The sequence below is a fragment of the Macaca fascicularis genome, chromosome 12 (genome assembly GCF_037993035.2).
Source record: "Macaca fascicularis isolate 582-1 chromosome 12, T2T-MFA8v1.1".
NCBI lineage: Eukaryota > Metazoa > Chordata > Mammalia > Primates > Cercopithecidae > Macaca > Macaca fascicularis.
This window is the reverse complement of record NC_088386.1, coordinates 91,479,546-91,505,459: the sequence shown is the minus strand read 5'-3', so window position 1 is coordinate 91,505,459 and position 25,914 is coordinate 91,479,546. Positions and strand designations below refer to the sequence as shown.

Sequence of the window (25,914 nt, the reverse complement as noted above, 5' to 3'; positions counted from 1 at the left end):
GCTCCTCAGGGAATTCTGGTATGTCCCGTCCCTGGCATACATCTTGCTTAAGAACCATTGTAATTCCACCTGCTTCCCAGTGAATTCCATTTTGAAAATAGTTATATTTTTAAGCTTTCTAACTTACAGAAAGAGGTTTGTATGTAAGTGGAAAGATAATAGGATATATGAAAAAGAATATTCATCTGGAGAGAGACAAATGGCAGTCTGAATTCTTGCCCATTACGGAGAACTTAGGCAGGTTTCCTAACCTCTGAGTCTCTGTGACTCCACGTTAAGGAGGAATGTGTACTCTCTGGTAGCTGTGAAAACCAGAGAAGGCACATGCAAGGGGTGGACAGATGGAGACACTCCATTGGCATGGTAACTGTTATTCCTACTGATTCCATCTATTTGTACAGTGATATGGCACTTAAGGTTAAATTTGAGTCTATCAGTAATGATGCTTAGTGTTTATTCTGAAATGTCAAAACATAATTCCAACTATGGCTCATTTTATTATTTTGTTATATAGAATTTTCTTTTAAATCAACTAAATAAGGAAGTCTACAAACCTCTGCTAATTAACTTCTCGGCACAAACTACAGCAGCTCAAACTCAGAATATTATCATGTCAAAATTGGACAAGAGAAGAAAGGGAGTTTTTGGTCCTCCTTTGGGCAAGAGAATGGTAATGACTCTTTGTACAGCACCCGGGCCTATTCATATACATTGCTGCAGTTGGAACAAGGAAACCAAATATCCTGGGGATAGACATCTTTTTGTATAGTTTTTTTATGTCACAAATTTGGATTAAAAGGTTCTCCTAAAAATGTAGTTATATTTGTATGTGCAGTAGACAGCTTGATGTTTAAAACAAGGAGTTGCCCTTTGAGTTGAAGGTAGAATATTTATCTGAGAAATTATCTACCTTCCTAATTTTTTCACTGACATTTTTATTCAGCAGTCTTTGCTGCTTGCTTTTGTAGACCTTCAGCAACCCACCTCACAATAGATTTACCTGTGTTCCTCTGCAAAGAACATCCTTCTCACCCTAATCACACTTTTCTCATCTATTTTCATGAATTGAAGTGTAGTACAAGGAAAAAATATGCAGTGTATTGAGAAACAAATTGTATCAGAGGACTAATAAGTCCTAAGCTATTAACCTATGAAGATTAGTAATGAGAATGTCTCCTTATTTCTTGAGGAATATGAATGCTAAAAGCATGGAAGCTAAGGATATTATCCTTGTTTAGAAAAGAAACCATCACTTCCCCATATGTACTCTGCAAGTAGATAGCTAAGTATTTGCCTCAATATTGTTTACACAATAGGACGCTATGTTGAGATGTTAATATTTTCTATACCTCTTCTCTTCTTATTCTCAGGTTGTCTTTGTAGATGATGTCAATATGCCTGCTCGGGAGGTATATGGGGCTCAGCCTCCCATTGAGTTACTTAGACAGTGGTTAGATCACTGGAACTGGTATGACCTAAAAGATTGTTCCATGATTAAACTAGTGGACATTCAGATCATGTGTGCTATGGGACCTCCAGGTACATTTTTTGAGTTTGGATTATTAAGATGAAAAAATCACTCTAGCGATAGCTAAAGAAAAAACTGGAAGAAACCTCTTTTGAGTCCCAATGTTTTGTGTATATGTTTTCTATGTGTATCTACTGTGACCTAACAGAGTGTATCACATGACCAACTCAAAGTGGGTGACCTTGGATAGGCTATGCACCTACCAACTCTTCCAAATCTTTTTTTCTCCCACCTTCTGGAACTTCTTTCTCCCACCTTCTGGAACTCTTCCAAATCCTTTTTTCTCCCACCTTCTGGAAGTTTGCTTCCAATTTCCTGTTTCTGCTTTCTGAGAACTCACATCCTCCTGGGGCAGCTCATCTTCCTCTGTGTCATTCCTTAATGCTTCAACTGTATGGAATGGTCCCTGCTTCAGAAATCATCTTCCTTCTACCCCAATCAAGTCCCATTCAAGTCAGTCTCTGTATTTAAACAGGCTGCTGAGAAGAATTTAAGTAGGGAATGGCCAAAAGATCCTTTAAATTTTACAAGATAAATTTATATGCAAAGGAATCTCTATGTAGAGGAAATTTGCTTTTTAATGCTGAGATGTCTAAAATGGCTTGATTTACTAACCAGACATCTTTAACTGTTTTCTTCCTGACCTCAAGCCAGTATTCTATTTTTCAAAATGTTGCTTGTGTTGATATACCACTTCAGGGAATCTCTCTGGTATTTGCTCCCTAACCCTGACCTTTATCTAACCTGTAATGCAGTTTGCTCTGAGTCAGTAATTGCTCTCAACACATTCCCTGGGCCATTTTGAACACTTTCTGTTTGTTTGTTTTTGAGACAGGGTCTCACTCTGTTGCTTAGGTGGGGTGCAGTGGTGTGATCATAGCCCACGGCAGCCTCAAACTCCTGGGCTCAAGTGATCCTCTCACCTCAGCCTCCTGAGCAGCCAGGACTACAGGCATGCACCACCATGCCTGGCTAATTTTGTTTTTTATTTTGTGGAGACAGGGCTTGGGGGCTTGTTATTATTATGCTCAGGCTGTTTTTCTTTTCTTTTTCTTTTTAATAAAAGACCGTATTGCTCCTGGGTCTCAGACTTCAGTTCTACTTTGTCTCTCCCCCACCACCCCAAGCCAGGCATTTATACTCACATGTCCACTTTTCCCTGCCTCTTCAGGCACTGGTAAGAAGAGTATGCTGAAACCTTGTGGTATCTTTTCCTTTTGGACCCCATTTCTATTTTCTAAAAATACCACAATTCTGAACATTCTCTGGAAGGGTTGGAGACAGAGCTGGGGTAGATGACCTTACCATCTTTTCTTCTGCAGCCCTTTCACCATCTCCTTAAACTCTTTTACATTTTCCAAAATAAATATATAAGCTCAAAGGAATCTTTCATTATTTTATGGAAAAAATCCCCCAATTTTTAAAGATGCAAGCAGCCAGTGAAGTCACTGTATGAACTGTATAGACTAGTCTTGGGTAAATTCACTTCAAGATGTGGGGAAAGAATTTGGCTATATGTCATGGTTGTGCTGAATTCCAGCCTTAGGGGAAGTGCCCTAAACTTTAGTCAGTCAGATTCACCAGGGTTATATTAATATTATATAATATCACATCTTAATATTGTATTGAGGATGTTTACCATTTACTGCTTTAAGCTGTAAACCATGGAGAACACGGCCTGCGGCTTTTTCTGCCTGGTCTGATTTCCCTTGGTAGTATAGTTTTGACCCAAGATTATGTCTAATTAGTTGAACTCATTCAGATAATTCACCTAGAAAAGTAACATCTTGAGTTTGAGGGAAAAATAGTTTTGATGTCAGGGTTATCCAAACAATTGATTGCTCTTAACTTCATGTGCTGTGAATTTTTCCATCTTTCAAGTTACTTTAAACTATAAAATATTTGAGAAAATACTCTTGTGTATACTAGTAACATTATTAAGAGTTATACTTTTTAATATTTAGGTGGTGGTCGAAATCCAGTAACTCCTCGATACATGCGACATTTCAATATTATAACAATCAATGAGTTTAGTGATAAATCCATGTATACAATCTTCTCTAGAATCTTAACTTGGCATTTAAAAATCTGGTAAGTAATCAAAAATTTGTTTTGTTTTAATTAGGAGGTATAAAATATTTTAGAAACATACCAATATTAAGTAGCGTATTTCAAAGAGCAAGAGCATTCCTAGATAAGGAAAAGGTAACAGACAACATTGTTTGCCTCTGTCCCCTCCACCTCCCAGTGTGGGAGCATAAAACAAAGAGGTCTGACCATTCTGCTATATAATATGTTCATGTTTGAGTTATTATTTTGAATTTTCACCACTGAGTTCAATTACTGCTGGAAAGATGTACCAGGTTTATGCTGTGACTTTGATGCCCTCTAGTAGAACTCGAGTTCTGCAGGGGCATTTGTGTCCAACTCTGAGAAGTATTGCCTTGGAGCTGCCTAGCTGCAGAGATTCTGCTACTCCACAAGATGCACAGATATCAGGGAGCCAAGCTGACCTGGGCAGGAGAAGTCTGTCTGTGTCCCCATGTCCATTCTCAAGAAATTGTCATTCCTTGCCTTATCCAGTGATGGAGTAAACAGCTGGCTCCTTGACAAACCAGAAGTTAAATATAGGCAATCTTTCTAAATGAAAATTAGTTCTCTATGTTCTTTATACCCTAATCATGCCCTTTGTCTTGGCTCACTGTTTTACTTTCCTTTTTTTCTCTTTTCCTTTTTTTTTTTACATATTTTAATTTTCTTCCTTTTTTTCCTCCGAAAATACCTGTTTCACCAGTGTTCCTTATGGATTATACTTATATGCAGTTGAGAATGCCAGGGAATGAAAGAGGTCGGGAAATGCTTGTCTAGTGGATTTGGGAATTACATAATCTGGGTTCCTTGGCTGTCTCTTCTGCTCACTTACTTAAGTGCTTTTAAGTCCATTAAACTGGCCCTGCTCATTTCACAGGGTTCTTTTGGACATAACATAAAATAGTACATAGAAAATAGCTTTAAAAGGAGTAAAAATCTATTAGTATTATTATTATAACAAGATATGGTAATTTTATAAATGACATTGATTTAATCAAAATTAAAATTTTATGTTGGTCCTGCTAAGTAGCCTTCATGTCTCATAATTATATAATTGCTAACATTTTCCTTTCTTTTTATTTTAAAACATTTTAAGTTATAAATTTCCAGATGAATTTCTAGATTTGACCACACAAATTGTAAATGGCACAATGACTCTGTATAAAGAAGCAATGAAGAATCTCTTGCCTACTCCAGCTAAATCTCACTACTTGTTCAACCTCCGTGATTTCTCCCGTGTCATTCAAGGTGTGTGTTTGTCAAGACCAGAAACAACAGAAACCACAGGAGTGATTAAACGTCTTTGGGTTCATGAGGTAAATTTTCCTGTTATTGAAATGGGATTATGTGAGAAACAAAGATTTACCATGCCAACAACTGGGTGAAAAGAAATATTCTGCAATTTATATTGCTGAAATGTATTCAGTTATTTGGCATTTTGAAGGCCAATGCTCAAGAAAAATTTTTAAAATATTTAACACTGAGATATTTTATGATGTTTAAAATGCTTTATCTCCCATATGCAGATTTAGGAATTTCTGTTGATTTATAGAATATTTCCAAGTAGGTGTCACTTTGAGCCAGTTTCCCTTAAGTAGTTTAATCCTGGTTAGTTTGGCTTCAAATAAATTTGAAATGGAACACTTTTTAAGGAGTTGTTTTTATAAGAAATGAATGTGGGGTTTTTTTTTTACATTACTTATTTGTATAGTATTACTAGATGCCGAAAGAATTGCAAAGCAAATTCTTGAGAGCATAGAAACTATATAAAAATGTATTTAAGCTCTCTTGGGAATAGGTATGTGGATGAGCATGTTCTTATAAAAACTGGTGGAGGAGACCGGGCACAGTGGCTCATGCCTGTAATCCCAACACTTTAGGAGGCTGAGGCGGGAGGATTGCTTGAATTCAGGAGTTTGAGGGTGCAGTGAGCTGTGATGGCACCACTGCACTTCAGCCTGGGTGACAGAGCAAGACCCTTATTTTAATTTTGATAATGCAGTTAAGAAACATAGAACACGAGAATATGCTACTGTGTTAAAACCATGTACTACAGAGACGTAAATTTCAAAAGGTCTTTTAAAAATCGGTTTCTCTGGACTTTTTAGATATACATTTTGAATTCCTAAATCATCACACATTCAAATATACATCCAGGTGAAGATCCATTCCACTTGGAAATTTTGGCCACAACAAGGTCTCCAAAAGTGATTATTTGGAAAGGATGATATTGAGATTCTTATAGCACTCCACAGCAGGTTACCTAATTGCCTGAGTGGGACCCACATCCCGGGATATGGATGCAGGCTTGTGTTTGGGGGCCACATGGATATTAGAAATGTACTAAGAGCTGGAGAGTGTAGGGGAAGTGAACAGGGAAGATGATGCTGAATTCATTCAAGGAGCATGCCTTAGTCCATTCAGGCTGTTATAAAAAGTACCTTAAACTGGGTGGCTTGTCAACAAACTGAAATTAATTTCTCACAGTTCTGGAGGCTGGGAAGTTCAAGATCAAGGCGCTGGCAGATTTCATGTCTGGTGAGGGACTGTTTTCTAGTTATAGATGGTGCCTTCTCACCACGTCCTCAAGTGGTGGAAGGGGCGAGGGGCTCTCTGGCCTCCTTTATAAAGGCACTAATTCCATTCATGAGGGTTCTGCCCCATGACCTAATTACATCCCAGAGTCCCCACACCTCAGTACTATCACCCTGGGGGTGAGGATTTCAACATATAAATGTAGGGGGAACATAAACATTGAAACCATAGCAGAATGCATTGCTGAAGGCAGCATTTTGTCATGGGTGAATCTAACTCACGAGGAAGCATTTGGCATCCACCACCTCAGGAACTTTTCCCTTGATATTCCTTCTGCCTAGAACACTCTTTCTCTGTTATCTGCAGGCTTGCCCACTTACTTCCTTCAGATTTTTGCTGAAATACCCCCCTTGTCATGCAGGCTTGCTTTGGGCCATCCCTACCCCCTTGGCTTCTTACTGCTTACCTTGTTTTGTTCTTCATAACATTGAACATCACCTGACACCTTCTAAATTTTGGGCTTACTTATTGTCTTTACAATAATAGAAACTTTAGGAGAATGGCGATTTTATTTTTGCACTGCTTTTCCCAGTGCCTGGCACACAGAAAACCCTCAATAGATATTGGCGAATGAACGAGTGTCTCAAGAGAGGAAGGCAGGCAAGCTTGCTACACGTGACACGTTTTGTCACCTGGGATTATACAGGCCAGTGCTTTCTTCCAATCATGGGAATAGGTTGTCTGTGCTATTGTATATGTGTTAGACATAATTACTTTTAAGAGTTTCTTAGATTCTATGCTGCTTTAGATGTCAGATTATTGAGTTTTGATAATGGTTATTGAGCTCTTTGGGCATTTAATGAGGTTGACTACTTCATATTTATACACGCCTACATAAAACATAATGAATTTAGTCCTCAGCTCAAAACCTTGTATTAGCACCCACTTCATTCAGAGGAATTTAGAATAGAAGTCCAGTGGCCCATAGGACCTGGGATGTGTTCCTCTTAGCCTGTTCCCCTCAGGCTGCCTCCTGCTCTCATCCTCATCCCCCTTTCACCAGCATTACAGGCCTCCTGGCTATTCTCTCTGCCTGCAATATTTCCTCCAGATATCGATGCTCTGGAATAGCTCCCTCCCTGCCTTTGATCAACTTCCTCCTTCTAGTTGAAGCTTTTTAATACCACAGCCTGTGTCCCCTCCCCTATCCTAGTAGTTCCAGTCTTTTGTATCCTGTCCTATTTTACTTCTTTCTATAATATTTTTCAATGTCCAACATGTTGTAGAATTCATTCATTATATGTATTGTTCATCTCCCTCAGATAGCAGGCAAGCCCCATGAGAGCAGAGATTTCTCTCTTTTTTTTTTTTCTTACTGCAGTGCCAAGTAGGATGTTTGGTACATTATTCTCAATATCTTTAAAAATATGAGGTAATTGTGAGACAACAGGTGGGAAGGGATCCCCAGAGAACCTCCAGCCAGCCGGGACACTGGGGTGGAGCCACAGAAGTTCATGCTGTTTGCAGTGGGGAGGAGCCTGGCCCCTCTTCTTCCTGGATGGAACCTGGGATTCAATCTGCAGGGCGGGAAGCACTGTAGCAGGGACTCTGGCCTTGTGGAGAGTCCCTGTTTCCCCCTTTTCTTCATTTTCACTCAGCAAAACCCTGTTTTACTGAACATTCAAATAGTCTGCGAGGCGAAATTTTTGTGGCTGTGTGACAAGGACCGTACCTTTAGCTGAACTAAGAAAAAGCCCTGCAACGGTTCAACTCAACACTAATTTGTGCTTTATTTCTGTTCACTCAGAAAAGATTTCTTCAGGATTTACTATATGTTAGAGACTACTTTACATGTCTTTTTCCTTTCCAGACATCATTATCATACTAGATAACCTTATATAATTTCACTAAATGGTTTCTAAGGTATAAAACTGACTTACAACTCATTCCCTTTGGCTTCTCCACGGCTCTCAGATGTTAGTTAATGCACATATCACCTGGTTTGCTTGTTAAATACAGATATTCTGCAAAAACAAGACCCCCCAAAATAGATGAATGTGTTTCATCAAAATTAAAAAATTTTATGCTTCAAAAAGTACCATCAAAAAAATGAAAATATAGAGAATGGAATAAAATACCTGCAAATCATATAAACTGTTAAGTGTCTAGTATCCAGAATACCTTAAGAACTATTATAACTCAACAATAAAAGGCTAATAACCCAATTTAAAAGTGGGCAAATGATTCAAAGACATCGCTGCAAAGATGATATATGAATGGCCAATAAGGACATGATTAGTCATTAGGGAAATACAAATCAAAACTGCCATTAAGTACCTTTCATACTCAATAGGATGGCTGTAATAAAAAAGATAAATAATAAAACAGTATTGGTGAGCATGTGGAAGAACTGGAACCCTCATACATAGCTGGCAGTAATGTAATATAGAAAACAGTTTGGTAGGTCATCAAAAGGTTAAAACATAGAGTTACCATATGACCTAGCAATTCCACTCCTAACTATGGACCCAAAGAACTGATACATGTCCACGTGAAGACTTGTACATGAATATTATTAGCAGAATTATTTATAATAGCCAAAAAGTAGAAACAACCCAAATATCCATCAGCTGATAAGTGGACAAAGTGTTGTAAATATACACTGTGGAATTTTATTCAGTCCTAAAAACAAATACTCATATATCCTACAACATAGATGAACCTAGAAACATTGTGCTAAGTTACAAAGTCCATACACAAAAGGTCACATATGATATAATTCATTTACATCATATATCCAGAATAAGCAAGTTCCATAGAGACAGTAAGTAGATTAGTGTTGGCCAGGGCTGGTGGTAATGAGAAGTAGCCTCTATTGGGTATCAGGTTTCTTTTTGGGGTGATGATAAAGTTCTGGAGGGAGATAGTTGTGATGATTGCATAACTTTGTGAATATTCTGATTTTGTATTCTTTTAAAGAATGAATTTTATGACCCATGAATTATTTCTCAATTTTAAAAGTCTGTAATCAAGACTTTGAGGTAAATAAATTCAAAGCACAAATTACAATATAAATATGCCAGAAATTATATCCTTTGCAGCAATTTAGATTTATAATAGAAAGTTTTAAGTGTCAACTTTTTAAAATGTGAGAGGTGGTGATAGAATAATGGTTCCCTGCTGGGGAGGGAGGAAAGCAGAGATCAACAGGAGTGAGCACGAGGGAGCTTACTAAGGTGCTGGAAATTTGATATCTTGATCTTGGTGGTGGTTTCATGGATGTGTATCTGTGTGCAAAAATTCTTTGAGCTGTACACTTAAGATTGTTGTACCTGTATTAGTCCATTTTCATGCTGCTGATAAAGACATAACCAAGACTGGGCAATTTACAAGAGAAGGAGGTTTATTGAACTTACAGTTCCATGTGTCTAGAGATGCCTCACAATCATGGTGGGAGGTGAAAGGCACCTCTCACATGGTGGCAAACAAGAGAAGAGAGATTGTGCAGGGAAACTCCCCTTTTTAAAACCATCAGGTCTCTGAGACTTATTCACTGTCACAAGAACAGCACGGGAAAGACCCACCCCATGATTCAATTGCCTCCCACCAGGTCCCTCCCACAACACGTGGGAATTCAAGATGAGATTTAGGTGGGAACACAGCCAAACCATATCTGTACCTTATATAAGGAAAAACAAAAAACAAAAAGAAATGGAAAGATATTCCCAGGAATCACCATCCATGTTTTTAAGTCAACAGATCCACTGTGGGGCCCAGGAATTTGCATTTTGAATAAGTACCCCTGATTATTTTAATACAGATGTGTTGACTGTCTTTGAGAAATGCTGCTGTAGGTTCTTGCTAAACTGCCAGCTAGATAATAATATACTTGTTTCATGCTTAGGCATTGATCCTGATACATGAAGTTGACTTAATTTAGGAATATTGTCTGAGGTCTTAAGTACCTCAGTTCAAAGATTGGCTATTGGCATGTATTGGGAAATTAGATTGTCTCACAGAGAAATAACTTTTGAACTGGTTGGAATATGAAGGAAGTTTAAATAATACCATTTGCTTATGCAGACACTATTAGTGAAAAAAAAAAAAGTATAACACTATGAATTCATCAATTTGATAACAATCAATACACTAAAACCAAGATTCCTGAACACTATGATTAGCCTAATGCTAGGGCAATTTGCAGTGATTATCTATTTGAATTCTATAGTGTTTTCACATATGTTGTCATATTACTTTTTCTCCAAATCTACGAGATTTGCGAGGTAGGTAATACTACTTCTATTTTATAGGTGAAGAAGCTGATGCAGACATTTTCAGTGATTTACTCAAAATGGTAAAGCAGAGTAAGGATCCAACGTTCCACTGATGAAATATGCATTATGTATAGCATATATGTATTAGTCGGCCATTAACAAAATAATACAGACTAAGTGGCTTAAACAACAGAAATTTATTTTCTCACGCTGACTTGCTAAAGCCACCTTGTCTCTGTGTCCTCACATGGCCCTTCCTTTGTGCATATAAGGGCTGCCCAACAGAAACAAGAACCAGAGAGAGCGTGCGCTTTAATGCCTCTTCCTTTTCTTATGAGGACACTATCCTATAAGATTAGGGTCCTACGCCTATGACCTCATTTAACCTTAATTGCCTCCTTTAAGGCCCTATCGCCAAATCCAGTCACATTGAGAGTTATGGCTTCAACATAAGAATTTTGTGGGGACACAATTCAGTCCTAAATAGACTATACCCCTGGGACACTTACACTGCTTTAAGAAAACAGTAGTTACATGTAGCAAGCCTGATAGTTCTTGCAGTCCCATAACATGTGCATATAACCAGAGATTTATTTTAGTAGATTGCTCTCTGTAACGACTTAAAACAAAAATAATTAACAGATACCCCAAACAACTCTCCCTCTACCCAAGACATTTCCTATTCTAGAAAATGTGCTTTATGAAAAACAGAAACAAAAGCAAAAACTATTGATTTGTCAATAATTTTCAAAATGTTATCTATCCTAGAAAAAGGAAACATCACTGGAAAGGAGTTGGGTACCCCCTGGGTACTGGTGCCCAGCTCTGCTATCCACATCTGAGCAGCCAGCAAAGGCAGTCACTAACTTCTAAAGGCCTTAAGTCTCTCAGCATCTCTACATCTACTTCTACCACCCCCAAAATTACCTTTCATTGATTGATAACTGAATATAACCTTATTATTCTAAATATAGAGCTAAAATTAACATTTAAAATAACATTATTATGAATCAGTCCTGAATATTTGGATATACTTTTAATAAAACCCGCAAAAATTTTCTAATATTTTTTTATTACTTGAGATTAGCATAGAAATAATAACACTTTTTTAAAAATCAGAAGGAAGTTCCTAAAGCTGCTTTTTAATTGTTATACAGGTCCTTCGAGTGTATTATGACCGCCTTCTGGACAATGCAGACAGAAGCTGGCTCGTCAACTACATTCAAGAAATTTTGAGCAACTACATGTATGAAGATTTTCATGAGCTTTTTCAACGTTTGGATTTTGATAATGATGGCATAGTAGAAGAAGATGACTTACGCAGCTTAATGTTTTGTGATTTCCATGATCCCAAGAGGGAGGATACCAACTACAGAGAAATCGCAGATGTGGATAATCTTCGAATGATAGTAGAAATTCACCTAGAAGAATACAACAATATAAGCAAAAAACCCATGAACCTCGTCTTGTTTCGATTTGCCATAGAGCACATCAGCAGAATTTCCAGGATCCTGAAGCAACCTCGCAGCCATGCTCTCCTAGTAGGGGTTGGAGGGAGTGGAAGGCAATCTGTCACCAGATTAGCTGCCCACATGGCTGACTATTCTGTTTTCCAAGTTGAAATCTCTAAGGGGTATGATACTACTGAATGGCATGAAGATTTAAAAGTGATCTTAAGGAAATGTGCAGAAGGTGAGATGCAGGGTGTCTTCCTGTTTACAGATACTCAAATTAAAAAAGAGTCTTTTCTGGAAGATGTCAATAATCTGCTAAACGCTGGGGAGATTCCAAATCTCTTTGCATTAGATGAGAAACAAGAGATATGTGATAAGATGCGTCAGTTAGATCGCCAGCGGGATAAAACCAAGCAAACAGATGGCAGCCCCATAGCCCTTTTCAACATGTTTATTGATCGTTGCCGCAACCAACTGCATGTGGTCCTTGCCATGAGTCCCATTGGAGATGCATTTCGAAATCGTCTTAGAAAGTTCCCTGCTCTTGTTAACTGCTGTACCATTGACTGGTTTCAGGTATCGTCATGTATATTTTAGACAGACTTCTAGAAATGTTGATTTCCACCCTCATCATGACTTATTTTATAGACTCCTAACCCATAGTTTACCCCAAAATGTAGTTCAGCAAAATCTTCTGATCAGTTATATTTTATGAAATTAAAATTCAAGAAATTGTAATAGAAAAGTATTTATTAAGAGTATATGTGATCACTAACTTCAGTATATTATAGGAAATATTATGATAAAATTGTGTATCAGAGTCCTGACAGGAAACACAGAGCACACTTGAACCCTTCACTGGAGAAAGCATAATGAAGGAGCCATTCACAGAGGTGTAGGCAGGGTTAAGGGAACCAAGAGGGGATGTTGGAACACTCAGGAAGTGGTGGGTTACTATGCCCTCGTGTAAAAGGGCAGAGGAAGGGAAGAGTGTTACTGGAAGTCAGAGCTTAGAGCTGTGGATATAAGACTGCCCAAAAGGAATAGGAACCAGAAACCTAGAACTCAGCTACAGCTGGAAAGGAAGGGAGGATCAAAATACCCATATGTCTCCCTTCTTCGACCCTGCCCCCACTCTCTTCCCATTAGCTAAACCCAAAGAAGTTAAGAGGAAGAAAGCCAGTGACCTTTTTTTGTGGTGGACTTCGTACTGGGAAGTACGAGCAGAGCAGAAAAAGGCAGTGAATGGATGGGGGTACGGAGGAGGGGTGGGAAGGGGAGTAGCAAAGGGAGAGTACCTAGCTAGATGGGAACAGTAATTCTGGCTTTAACAGCATATCACAATGCATTCTCTACCTGTGTAGTAAGAAATCTGTGGGCTGTGGCTGAGATCCCGTGAGGGGGATTTAACAGATAAGCATTTATGACCTTGGAAAGTTTACAGAACCTCTCTGTACCTCCACTTCCTAGTAAAATTAATTATTTCATGCAAAACATTTATTGAATTCTGTTTTGCTTTGTAGCAAGTCTTAATCTAAAAGCTGGAGATGAAGCACATGAAATAGACAAGACCTCTGCTCTCCTTGGGCTTCTTGTCTACGGACAAATAAGCAAAACAGAATTTCATTAGACAGGCTAGCAAATCGGGAGTAAATGCTTTGTTGTTGTGTTTGTTGTTTTGAGACGCAGTCTCACTCTTGTCACCCAGGCTGGAGTGCAGTGGCACAATCTTGGCTCACTGCAACCTCTGCCTGCCAGGTTCAAGCAATTCTCCTGCCTCAGCCTCCCGAGTAGCTGGGATTACAGACGCCCGCCACCACGCCTGGCTAATTTTTGTATTTTTAGTAGAGATGGGGTTTCACCATGTTGGCCAGGTTGGTCTCGAACTCCTGACCTCAGGTGATCTGCCTGCCTTGCCCTCCCAAAGTGCTGGGATTATAGGTAAATGCTTTTAAAATAAGGGACCAATTATGGGTTTGAAGAGGAAACTGGAAAGACAAAAAAGTGTCAGTACTGAGATCTGGGCAGAGAGGATAAACCAGTGAAGTCAAGTGTCTAGACAGAAGGAAGGAGAGGATGGCAGAAAATCAGTGTGACAGGAGCACAGGAACTGTGGGCAGAAGTGGTATAACAGGTCAGAAATTTGGGAAGGGCCAAATCAAATAGAGATTGGCAAGCTGGTTTGGATTTTAAGAATTCTAGGAAGTCTTTGAATGGTTATAAATTGGGGAGTGTGACATGAGCTGATTTATATTTTGAAAAGAACACTCTTGCAGCTATGTAGAGAATACGAGCAGTTAGGATGCTATTGGAATCTTCCAGGCAGATGATAGTGGAGGCTTGAATTGGGATGATTGAGGTGGATAAAGGAAGAAGAGAAAGGGTTTGGAAGCTGTTTCAGGAATGATGCCTACATCATTCTCAGGGAAATGTTAGGATAATTAAATGAGACGGTACCAGTAAAATGCATACAGAAATAGACTTTCCATAAATTTAGTTCATTTGCCTTTTCTTTCTCCTGCAACACTCATGAACAATTTCTCTAATCTCAGAACAAACCACAGACAGTGAATGTTATATGCACTAACTAGCTCCTGGCTCCCTGCCCTAAGTATGCAAGTCCTCGGGAAAGTTCCTTATGAAATTGTCTCCCCCACACCGTCCCTCACACTATTCCCCTTCACCCCCAACATCCCTAAGTTGTAAAGGGCTGCAGTAGTAACAGATCCAGATTCGTAATCTTAATAAAGTGCTAAAGCATTTATCTTACATTTAGTCATGGCCTGAAGATGCACTCCAGGCAGTTGCCTCACGATTCTTGGAAGAAATTGAAATGTCAGAGGAAATAAGAGATGGCTGTATCGACATGTGTAAAAGCTTCCACACTTCTACTATAGATTTATCCACATCTTTCTTTGTTGAACTTCAAAGATACAATTATGTGACTCCTACCTCTTACCTTGAATTAATCTCCACCTTCAAACTGTTGTTAGAAAAGAAAAGAAGGTAAAAATCGAATTTCATGTTTCTAAGTAAGCTAGGGCAAATTAAAAATACTTATGTGTGCAAAAATGACATAAATATGATGTAATAGAGATTTATTTCATAGAAATATACTGTGAGTTTTGTTACATCTTTAAATGATTTAATCCACAAACATTTTGAGTTTAGGGAGGGGTCTTGTCCTTCTCATATGGGTACATTGCCTAGCACATCGTAGATGCATAATCACTCTTGGAAGAATGAAGACATTCCAACTCAATATTCCAACCAATATTGAGTAAACACTACTAGAGAGTGATTTTTCTCTGATAAATAATTAGGTAATAGTTAAACCCTCTCTTTGGATACTGAAGAGCTGAGACTCTAGGGAGGGACAGTCACTCTCTAATAAGCTCTCATTTGAAAACATCAATATAAACATCAGTGAACTTACCTGCTATAGAAAGTGTCAATGTGAGTTTTTTAAATGTTCTGGAGGGTGACTTGTGTGTGCATAAAAGTTTATTCAAATATTTCTTTTGTTCCAAAAATTAAAATTCAGTATGTATATTATAAAATTTAAAAACATTATAACATTAAGGTAGAAAGTAGGAAGTTTGGAACATTTTAGTGGTTACCTTTAAAGGGGACCTTGGATTAATGTGTGGCTCCATTCAAAAGCTTTTTTAAATACAATTTTTAATATGGTATTTATATTTCCCTTTCAAGTTCTGATTTGACAAATCAAACATTACTAGATACTTAAATAATTTATCAGTCTAGTATTTTAAACATATACATATGGTAAGCCTTAATTACTTTTAAATGTTTGAATATTATCTACAAATTAATATGATTTTTACTTAAAAACAGATGTAAATTTACTGCTCAGATACATGATTTGTATTGGAAGCTCAAGCCTGCTCTATGAATCGAACAGACCAAATTCTTTTAAAGATTAAAAAGAATACATAAAACAACAAATGTGCATAGATAATATAAAAATATGAATACTATGAGTTTGATTTTTGTATATATTTCTATGGTTAATTCTAAATCTTCCTGTGGTTAACCTACTATCTCAAGCATTTTGAAGGACCTTTTCTCATACTGGGCAGCATGCTACCTGGATGTGGATATGACACTCCTCGTCTGTATTCATAGTGACTGTGGCTGTGCCCTCCCAACCAGGACTGTCGTAGTCACTGTGGTCTACTACCCTGTGTTTGAATCATACCTTTAGGAGTTTGTCAACTACCTAGTGAAATCTGTAGCGCCCACCGTGACTGCTGCATAGCTTGGCTGGAATTCATTATTTCTTTGGCTCTCAAGATAATTGTCTTCCTGTGTCGAGCTTATGATCTTTAACATAATGGAATCTTGCTGTTTTTCATATTTTCTTATCCAGGAGGATCAAAAGCTCTTGGAGATTGATTAAATTTTGGATATCACTCGTGGCTTTTGTTTGACTGTGCACTCACAATAGTAAGGCCACCCTAACAAAAAGAAGGATTATAAAAACGAGATACAAACTTATAGGAAGAGTTTAAACTTATTGGTTATAAGTTTTAAAGTTACGAGGTTATAAGTTCAAACTTACAGGTTGAAAGAGTCATAGTTTTTAAGGTATTTTCAAATATTCTTATTTGCCTTTCAAATTTTCCATTTTCAAATTTTTTCTTTTCAAAATTCCTTGCAAATGAAAAAAAAAAAAGATACTAATTTCTCCTTTACCTCAACTAGAATTCCTACCCTATGATGATTATTCCCATAATAGCTAAAGCCTTCAGGTCCCAATAGCAAGGTAGTGCTGTAACCTAGAAGAAAGTTTTCAGGTTACCTGGCAGGAAATCTGTGGTTAAGCTAGCAAAGCGTCACTTGGGATTAGCCACAATATTGAAACTGTCTCAGGCTGGCAGGAATGAGACCTTCCCCATGCTCGTTGCACAAGGTTTCAGCTGAAACGAGACTCACAATAATACAGTGCCATACGCTTGGCGCCCTCTGTGCCCAGGTGCCCTCTGTGCCCATTACTCCCGAATACTTTGCTCAGACGGAATTTGACAAAAACATGGCATGCTCTAACTTATGAATTTTTTTAAAACAAAAATTGCAATCCTTTCGGTGTTCTCCAGGTTACCTTTTCCAGTTCAAGCCAGTTCCTTACTACTCCAGTCTATTTTTTGAAGGGGATTTTAAAAGCATGTCCTTTTTTTACTTGGAGACATTATGGTATATCAAGTATTTTAAAATGAAATTATAAAGAAGAGTTTTCTTTAGAGAGAAATTCATATATATTTGCAAATAAATGCAGATTAAATTTTTAAACACATTACAATATTTAACTTTTAAAATATGCTAAAGTATTACATTATTTCTAATCATGTGTTATTACTTTGTAATCGTTTTGCACCAAACAGGGTATTGAGCTTTATGATCTGCTCTATTTGTTACTTTTAATAAAACAAATCTCTCTTTCAAGATGTATAATACATGTTAAAATCATTTTTTCACGTTTGGAAACATTCAGAGTAATATATTTTGAGCACTGAAATGTGTTTAAAATAAGTGATCATAAAAAGGTTTAAAGCAGCAGTAGTGTTGCTGGAATCAACTTACCAACTTTAGAGGTACATCATTCATTTTGATATAGGATACTCCTTGCCTCATCTCCAGTGCATTTATTCTTTTGAATTTCTGTTGTATGCCTTGATAACGTATAGGTACTGAAAACACAAAAATGAATAAAACATGCTGTCTGCTCTTAATCGTGCACAAATCCAATGTTCTAGGTTTCATGTTTTGACAGATTGTCATATATATGAAAATCTTTTAGACCACTCCTGTAGTTATGTCTTGAAAAAGCCTAGCAAGCTCAAAAACACTTAGGTTTTTCCTTAATGTAGGATGCAGAGCCTCATGATTAACTTTGTTTTATCTATTTCCTTTCAGTGAAGTAATGAAAATGAAAAAGAGATATGAAGTGGGTTTGGAGAAACTGGATTCTGCTTCATCTCAAGTAGCCACAATGCAGATGGAGTTGGAGGCACTACAACCTCAATTAAAAGTTGCTAGCAAAGAGGTTGATGAAATGATGATAATGATTGAGAAAGAGTCTGTAGAAGTTGCCAAAACTGAAAAAATAGTGAAAGCTGATGAAACAATAGCAAACGAACAAGCTATGGCTTCCAAAGCCATCAAAGATGAGTGTGATGCTGACCTGGCAGGTGCCTTGCCAATATTAGAGTCAGCGTTGGCTGCCCTTGATACTCTTACTGCACAGGTAAGAGCTTCGCCATACACTTTCTAGGATACATGTCATCACAGCCCAAGAAAGAAATTAGCATTGTGTTCTGGTCTAGTTTGTCTCTCTGAATTAGCCTGCAAATTTAATGAAGCTGAAATCATTTTGAAATTGGCAAAAGAATTCCCTAATTGACCTGAAAAAGAAATGCATGTGCATGCAAAAACACCTTTGAAATGGAAGACAGCTGCTAGATGTTATAACTTACGTAAAGCAACAGTTATTTCAAGAACTTCATACATCTTTGCACTACAGTAATTAACAAAGGCTTAAGACTTGAGATTATATTTTGGTTCTAAGGGGTACCTTTTTCATATTTAGACACTCTTGTCATTGGGATGCATCTTATAGAGCATGTGATAAAGTATTGTGTTAATTTTGTCAGTAATTTTTTGGGAGGGATACGTAAAATAATGTGTTTTATAAATTTAGAAAGATGAAGGTTGATTTTTAAAATAAATAGTGCAGAGAATTTTGGCTAAACTTTTGGGTGGGACTCGGGAGAAGAGTGTCAGTGCAGTTCTATTACTGTCACCGTTTCTACCCAGTGAACACAATGAGTTTCTGTATGCTTAGTTTGAAAATAGGAACCAATTACAATTACTGTGTAAACAAACGTGTCTTTTAAAATAATTAACATGTTGTTATTTCAAGGATATTACAGTGGTAAAGTCCATGAAGAGTCCTCCTGCTGGTGTCAAGCTTGTTATGGAAGCTATATGCATCTTGAAAGGGATCAAAGCTGACAAAATCCCTGACCCAACAGGTTCAGGGAAAAAAATTGAGGATTTCTGGGGCCCAGCTAAGAGACTTCTTGGTGACATGAGGTTTCTACAGTCACTTCATGAATATGACAAGGACAATATTCCTCCAGCTTATATGAATATCATAAGAAAAAATTATATTCCAAATCCAGATTTTGTACCAGAAAAAATCAGAAATGCTTCTACAGCGGCCGAAGGTCTGTGCAAGTGGGTCATAGCAATGGATTCATACGATAAGTAAGTGCTGATACAAAGAAACCCGGCTAGTATGTTTTATCTTCACTTTTGGTCAGTTAGACAATATGAAATTTAAAAGTTATGTAAGTGAGAGAGGCTCCTTGGAAAATCCTGTCTGAATCTACTTTGTGTTTGCATATTTACTGGAGGCAAGATTATGCCAACTAATAGTATAATACAGTGGTTCTTAAACTTTTTGGACTCAGGAACCGTTTATACTCTTAAAAGTATTGAAGACCCCAAAAAGATTTTTGTTTATTTACCATATTAGAAATTAAAATGGAAAATTTTTAAAGTGTTTGTTAATTCATTTTGAAAAGCAATAAAAATGTTACGTGTTAATATAAGTGACTTATTTTTATTTTTTATAAATTCATATGTTTTTCTTTGAAAAATAGAAGAAGAAACAATGATAAGAGTGATATTTTATTATACCTTTACAAGTCTCTTTAATGTGTGGTCTAATGTAAGATAGCCAGACACCAAAATCTGCTTCTTCGCTCATTCTGTTGCAGTATGTTGTTTTGATTGCAATTAAAGAAAATCCACCATCACACAGAGGTTTAGTTGGACGAGGGAAGACCTTATGAGCTCCCTAAAGGGGCAAGTGTTGTCAAGATCCCCAGGGGTCCTTGGACCACACTTTAAAAACTGCTGGCATAATATGTATTATTGTGAAATAAGGAGTCTTTTTTGGTGATTATATGAGAACCGGTTATATCATACACAAAGCAGAGTAATTATTGTTTTTTCAAAAAAACAACTGTCACAGGATGTTTTTCAAACTCATATCCAATTTTAATCATTCTACATATATAGTAGTGCTATATATGTTTCAGACCATGATATATTAGTTAATGATTCATTTAATGTTTGTTAAATAACATGACTGACTCCATTTTCCAGATACTAGGGAGAGAATTTAGATCCATCCTTTTTCCTATATAATTCCTTTTATTACCACATACATATTTATAGGATAATGGTTTTTGGTTGAGGATGTATTCTAGGATTTGAGGATTTTTTTAAGTAAAATGACAAAGATAAAAGATACCTCACTTTTTCCTCATCAAAACTAACTTTTGTCATTGCAATTAGGCTTCTACTAACATTGTAATACTCTACTTGAATATCCTACTTTTCTTTCAGAAAGTTATCAAAATTCATACTGGCAAAATGTTTTTTTTTTTTTGAGTAAAAGTATTATTTTAAAACACTATGTGTATTTGATGTCTATTTTAATGGCCATTTCTTATGTCCAGGATCAAGCTTGGATGATTCTTAGATAAAACATGGAATATAGAAATCAGTTTAGATTTTTGCATAAAGAAGTGTTTTGAGTCACAGTAAGGATATTAGAAAAGTAAATTCAGTGGTAGAAAGTGTACTGGAATATTAAATGAATATTTAATTTTTCAATTTTACTTTTTGCAGAGTGGCAAAAATAGTAGCTCCCAAAAAGATAAAACTGGCTGCAGCTGAAGGGGAGCTTAAAATTGCCATGGATGGTCTTAGAAAGAAGCAGGCAGCCCTTAAGGAAGTTCAGGACAAGCTGGCCAGGCTTCAAGACACACTTGAATTAAATAAACAAAAGAAGGCTGATCTGGAAAACCAGGTATGTGCTGATACAGAAAAAGATGGACAAATTCTCAATTATCGTAACTAAGAATGATGTTCATACTAGCATGTAACACACCAGTCCTGTTTCTTTCCTGGTCAGGGATTGGCAAACTATGGCCCGCAGGCCACATCTGCCCCTCGCCTGTTTTTGTATGGCCCACGAGCTAATAATAGTTTTGACATTTTAAAATAATTACATATTAGTGGCCGTATAAGTACCCGTGTAATACATAAATATCCTCAATTCTGCTGCTTGGCTCACGAAAACGAAAATATTTATTCTCTGGGCTTTTCCAAAAAATATATATATATGCCAGTCTGTCTAGCTTAGATTACTAGAATATTGAGCTAGATTATTTAATCATTTTTCACTTTGCAAGTAAGGAAATTGAGAACCAAAATGTTAAGTGATTTAGGTTGTATGGCAGAGCAGAAATTAGAACTCAATACTCAGAGCCATACAGTATCTACTAAAAATGTTTTCAAGACTAAAAATATTACTCTCAATTAGTGATACCATTTGGAAAAATTAACTGCTAAAGTCTGATTACGGTCCAGAAAAAGGTCATAATATTTTATAATGGTCAACATTTATTGAATGCTTATTATGTACAAGGGCCTGTTGTTCCAAGAACATTACATATTATACCATTTATTCTCACAATAACCTCTTGAGGGAAGTAATCATTGTGTAGCATTTTGAAGAAAGTACAGAACAGAAAGATCAAGCAACTTGTCCATTGTCGACCCAGCTTCTGAGCATTAAGTCTAAGACCTGAACTCAGGCAGCCTGACTGTAATAGCTGTACTCTTTCCAGAACACCAGACTTTGTCTTTCTATAGTATCTATCCTGTATTCTATATTTGCACAAATGTAAGACATTATGCTAATCTTTAGAAGTGTAACCTATTATGGCATGATTTTTGAATGATCAGTTTTAGTTTAAATAATATAATCAATAAATGGTTATGCAGTTGCCCTCTTTAAACATTTTTCAACTCTCCTATATGTTTGAAAATTTTATTTATTTTTTATAATAAAATGTTAGAAACTTACGGTAATATGAAATGAACATATGCATTTATGTGTATTAAACATGTGCTTTTGGAGGCAAAATTTTAGCTAAAATATTTTTACTTAGTAGTTTCTGATGGCAACTTTGTCATAGTCTAAGACCTGATTCAGTTTATCATAAACATTGTTGAAAGAAGAATAGGTGAGGAAAGAAACTAGAAAGACAAAAGACATTTAAAGGGAAAATTAAAAGGAAAAAAATTAAATTTAGGAAGTATCACACATACTACAATTACATACCATTTGCTTTGCTTTTTTCAAACCTATCTGTAGATAAACTGATACAGAATCATGCATCTTTTAATCTAAAATCATTGACTTAATATAAATGTTAGTAACATTAGTAAAAAGCATAAGCCAAATTCTTATTCCAGAATAACCTAAATGTCTTTGCTTTTGTTGATTGTTGAATTTCTCTTTTCATGTAAATTATTTTTTAACATCATGATAAGCTTCATTTAATCTCATCTTCTTCCAAGAATAATGATGTTAAGGCACTTAAAAATGTAATAAAAATAATTCACATATTCTGCTGGAATACTGCTATTGTGTGAACTGAAATAACTTTTCACCAAGTTTGCACCTTCGTAATTATCTCTTTTTTATCACATTGCTTAATTACATATGATCATATTTGGTTGACAGTCTTATGTACCAAATAGGCTCTCAGTTATTGATTGATGTCGTAATTTAAGCTGAATTACAAGTGCCTGAGTGACACCGTTTAACAACCTGAAAATTGTCCTTTGTAAATAATCATAAATTATTAAATCTTTTAAATATTTAACCTTTAAGACCATGATAAAATCAACCATAAGTTAAATGAGGGGAAAACGTTTGTGGAATATTTAAAATAAAATGCATCTAGATATTTAAAATGGAGGGAAAACATCTATATTTGCAGAAGAATGTCTTTATTAATTAACTTTCAGTATCCTGTACTGTATGTCATTTCCTTAAATAGAGCTGTTCTTTGCATTATGTGATAAATATTCATTCATTATTAATTTCATGAATTAGACACTTTATATTTACAAATTCTAAAATAGCATGGACTTTACTATATCATAGTGATATAGGAAATCCCAGGCAGAAGTCTAATTAAAACTAATAATTTACGCCGGGCGCGGTGGCTCACTCCTGTAGTCCCAGCACTTTGGGAGGCCGAGGCGGGTGGATCACAAGGTCAGGAGATCGAGAGCATCCTGGCTAACACAGTGAAAACCTGTCTCTACTAAAAATACAAAAAAATTACCCGGGTGTGGTGGCAAGCACCTGTAGTCCCAGCTACTTGGGAGGCTGAGACAGGAGAATGATGTGAACCTGGGAGGCAGAGCTTGCAGTGAGCTGAGATTGTGCCACTGCACTCCAGCCTGGGCCACAGAGCAAGACTCTGTCTCAAAAATAATAATAATAATAAATATATCATAATATTAATAATAATTTACTTCTGAGGGTAAAATATTGCAGAATTTTAAACTTATTGTACTTGTAAATACTGATAAAAGCTCACTTTTATTTTTGAGGTTGACCTGTGCAGCAAAAAATTAGAACGAGCTGAACAGTTGATTGGAGGCCTTGGAGGTGAGAAAACTCGATGGAGCCACACAGCTCTGGAGCTAGGGCAGCTGTACATCAACTTGACCGGGGATATCCTCATTTCCTCAGGAGTGGTTGCTTACCTCGGAGCCTTCACATCCACCTATAGACAGGTAAGGGACGCTACTCCATCTCTTCCTGACCCTCTGCCCATCACAGCCAGTATTACCCTTCGAGGTTTTGTTTTACTTTGGTTTCAGTTTTTTGATAAGTATAGTGAGGAAGATATTTTTACATGATTTCTACTTGTGTATTTTAGTTATTATATAAATTAGCTGGTTAGCCAAAAGGCGCCATGTAATACACTCTTCAAAAATCTAATTGTTTTAAAAACAAAAATATCTACTTTAAAATGTAATGTGAAAATGGGGAGTCTCTGAACCTATTCTAGTTTGGGGCCGCCTGATTAAAAATAAAAAATTTTTTTTTAAAAGTAATGGGAAAATGGTACCCTATACTGATAAAATCTCAGTTCCTAAGCAAGTACTGTAAAAAGGTATCAGGACTCTCTCTCTCTCTGTGTGTGTGTGTGTGTGAGTGTATGTGTGTGAGTGTGTGTGTGTGTGTGTGAGTGTATGTGTGTGAGTGTGTGTGTGTGTGTGTGTGTGTGTGAGTGTGTGTGTGTGCGTGTACTTCATCAGCTGTTTCCTATCAGTCTCAATAACAAGCCATTTCAAAATCTTTTCAGAGAATGAAACTTGAGGGGAGGAAAAGGTGAGCCTGCCTAAAACCCTGTTGATAAGTGGCTTTGTTCCTTAGAAAACAAACACCACGTTCCCTGCCTTGCTTCCCACCTCTCTGACTGATTCTGCCTCTTTCTTCTCCCTGGCCCAACACCTAACCCTAGGAGTTAATCCTAATTATTCTTCCTGCTTTTCTCTTCCACTTTTTAGTTTTTACTGAATGAGAGACCCAGCATACTCTTCAGCTCTTTTTAGAAAAATGGAACTGGAATCCAACCGGGGTCATGGCCCTATCAAAGTGGGCAGAGAGATTTAGAAAAATTAAGATAACTGAAAGAAAAAATGGGAGGGATGATAATGAGAATAAAAGAAGGGAGGAATTCAGAACGTTTGGCAATAGTTTTTGGTGTCAAACGAGAAACAGTACATATTAAGCCTCCTTTGTGTAGGGCTTTATAATTTCACTGAGCATTGGCTTGCACATGGTCTCAGTTGAGCCTCATTTAATTTCAACACTGTCTCCTGAGGAGGGTTGACTCTTGGTGCCACTGTTATACTTTAATTGGTGGTGGTGTTTTTAACTGCATGTTTAAAACCCTCACCTAGTGGGTGCTTCTGTCTTTAGCACTTGGTGGTTACCTGCATCCTAATTTAGCACTCTTCCTACTCTCCTACATTGACATTTTGAACAATAAAAGGAGTGGCTTCAGCCACCCCTACCTTTCCCTGCTGGTTCAGAGCTCACCCCTCGGTGACTGCACTGGCTCCCGTCTAGTATTCCAGAGCTCAGCAGAAAGTGTATTAGCACTACCTCGTGCAGTAGCAGAATCCACTTTACCCAGTGCTTGGAGAGCTAGATGTATCATCCTCCCAACCAGGCCTCCTCTGACAGACTCACTCCAAGGGACTGCATCTTCAGACTTTGCCATCATCACCTGGCTACTATCAGAATGGGGGGCTGCTAGTCAGACCACCACACAAGTGCTTCAAGGGTGTCTTAAGCACCTGAACTGAGACTTTGGAAATTTACTGACAGACACAAAGCCACATTCAACTTAGATACAAGACATGCCAAAGCTCAGAGTGCCTTCTGTGAACTCATTCACTGTCCGAACCCTTGATTCAAGTAGTCACTTCATCCCATGCCACCTCATCTCTGTGAAGGATTGAAGGCAATTTTATTCCTTCCTTGCTTCACTAGATCAACCTAAGTTTTTACTTTCCTTAACAATTCTCTCATGTCACTCTCACATCACAGGAAGGAATTCCTGTGGATTAAGTCTCTGAGTCCCATTTTGTCATCTTCACTCTTTTATCTGTTTCTCTCAGGTCAAAACAGCGAGCAGTTTATTTCCCATCAAAACTGTCTCATTCAGTTCTCAGTGTAAGGGTTGGATGGCAAACATCAGGACTCTGGCCAGAGCCCTTCCTGGCTTCTGTGTGCTTTCACACTCAACAACTAGCACCTGTGGCTCTTTCTGTCAGCCTTCCCTTGGGTTCCTAGAACCCACTTTACCCAATGTTTGGAGAGCAAGAAGTGCCTGGGATTGTAATTGCCTCTTGAGCAGCCCTTAATGAATAATTGAAGGGAGCATGGGAGTCTCTCTCCCTTCCCTCTGGTTGGGACAGCTCCAAGGAATAGCTTACACTGTGGAGGTTCCCTGTGGCATCTAATGAGGCCACCCGCTGCAGAACTTAGGCTGGTCCTTTATTGGCTTCTACTCCTTCTTGTCATGCTTCCTCCTGCATCCTTTCCTCAGCATGTCAC

The 25,914-nt window shown here is 37.3% G+C and overlaps 1 protein-coding gene across 1 annotated transcript in view; it reads left to right on the top strand.

Moving 5' to 3' along the window:
• The window catches only part of DNAH7 (dynein axonemal heavy chain 7), a 340,485-nt gene that overhangs the window by 205,518 nt on the left and 109,053 nt on the right, over positions 1-25,914 (top strand). The window contains exons 37-46 of the mRNA XM_005573795.5: positions 515-670; positions 1,371-1,539; positions 3,493-3,619; positions 4,716-4,935; positions 11,586-12,458; positions 14,659-14,888; positions 17,817-18,147; positions 18,823-19,169; positions 20,604-20,784; positions 23,391-23,576. Of these exons, the coding sequence (XP_005573852.2) occupies positions 515-670; positions 1,371-1,539; positions 3,493-3,619; positions 4,716-4,935; positions 11,586-12,458; positions 14,659-14,888; positions 17,817-18,147; positions 18,823-19,169; positions 20,604-20,784; positions 23,391-23,576 (2,820 nt within the window). The remainder of the gene's footprint in view (positions 1-514; positions 671-1,370; positions 1,540-3,492; positions 3,620-4,715; positions 4,936-11,585; positions 12,459-14,658; positions 14,889-17,816; positions 18,148-18,822; positions 19,170-20,603; positions 20,785-23,390; positions 23,577-25,914) is intronic.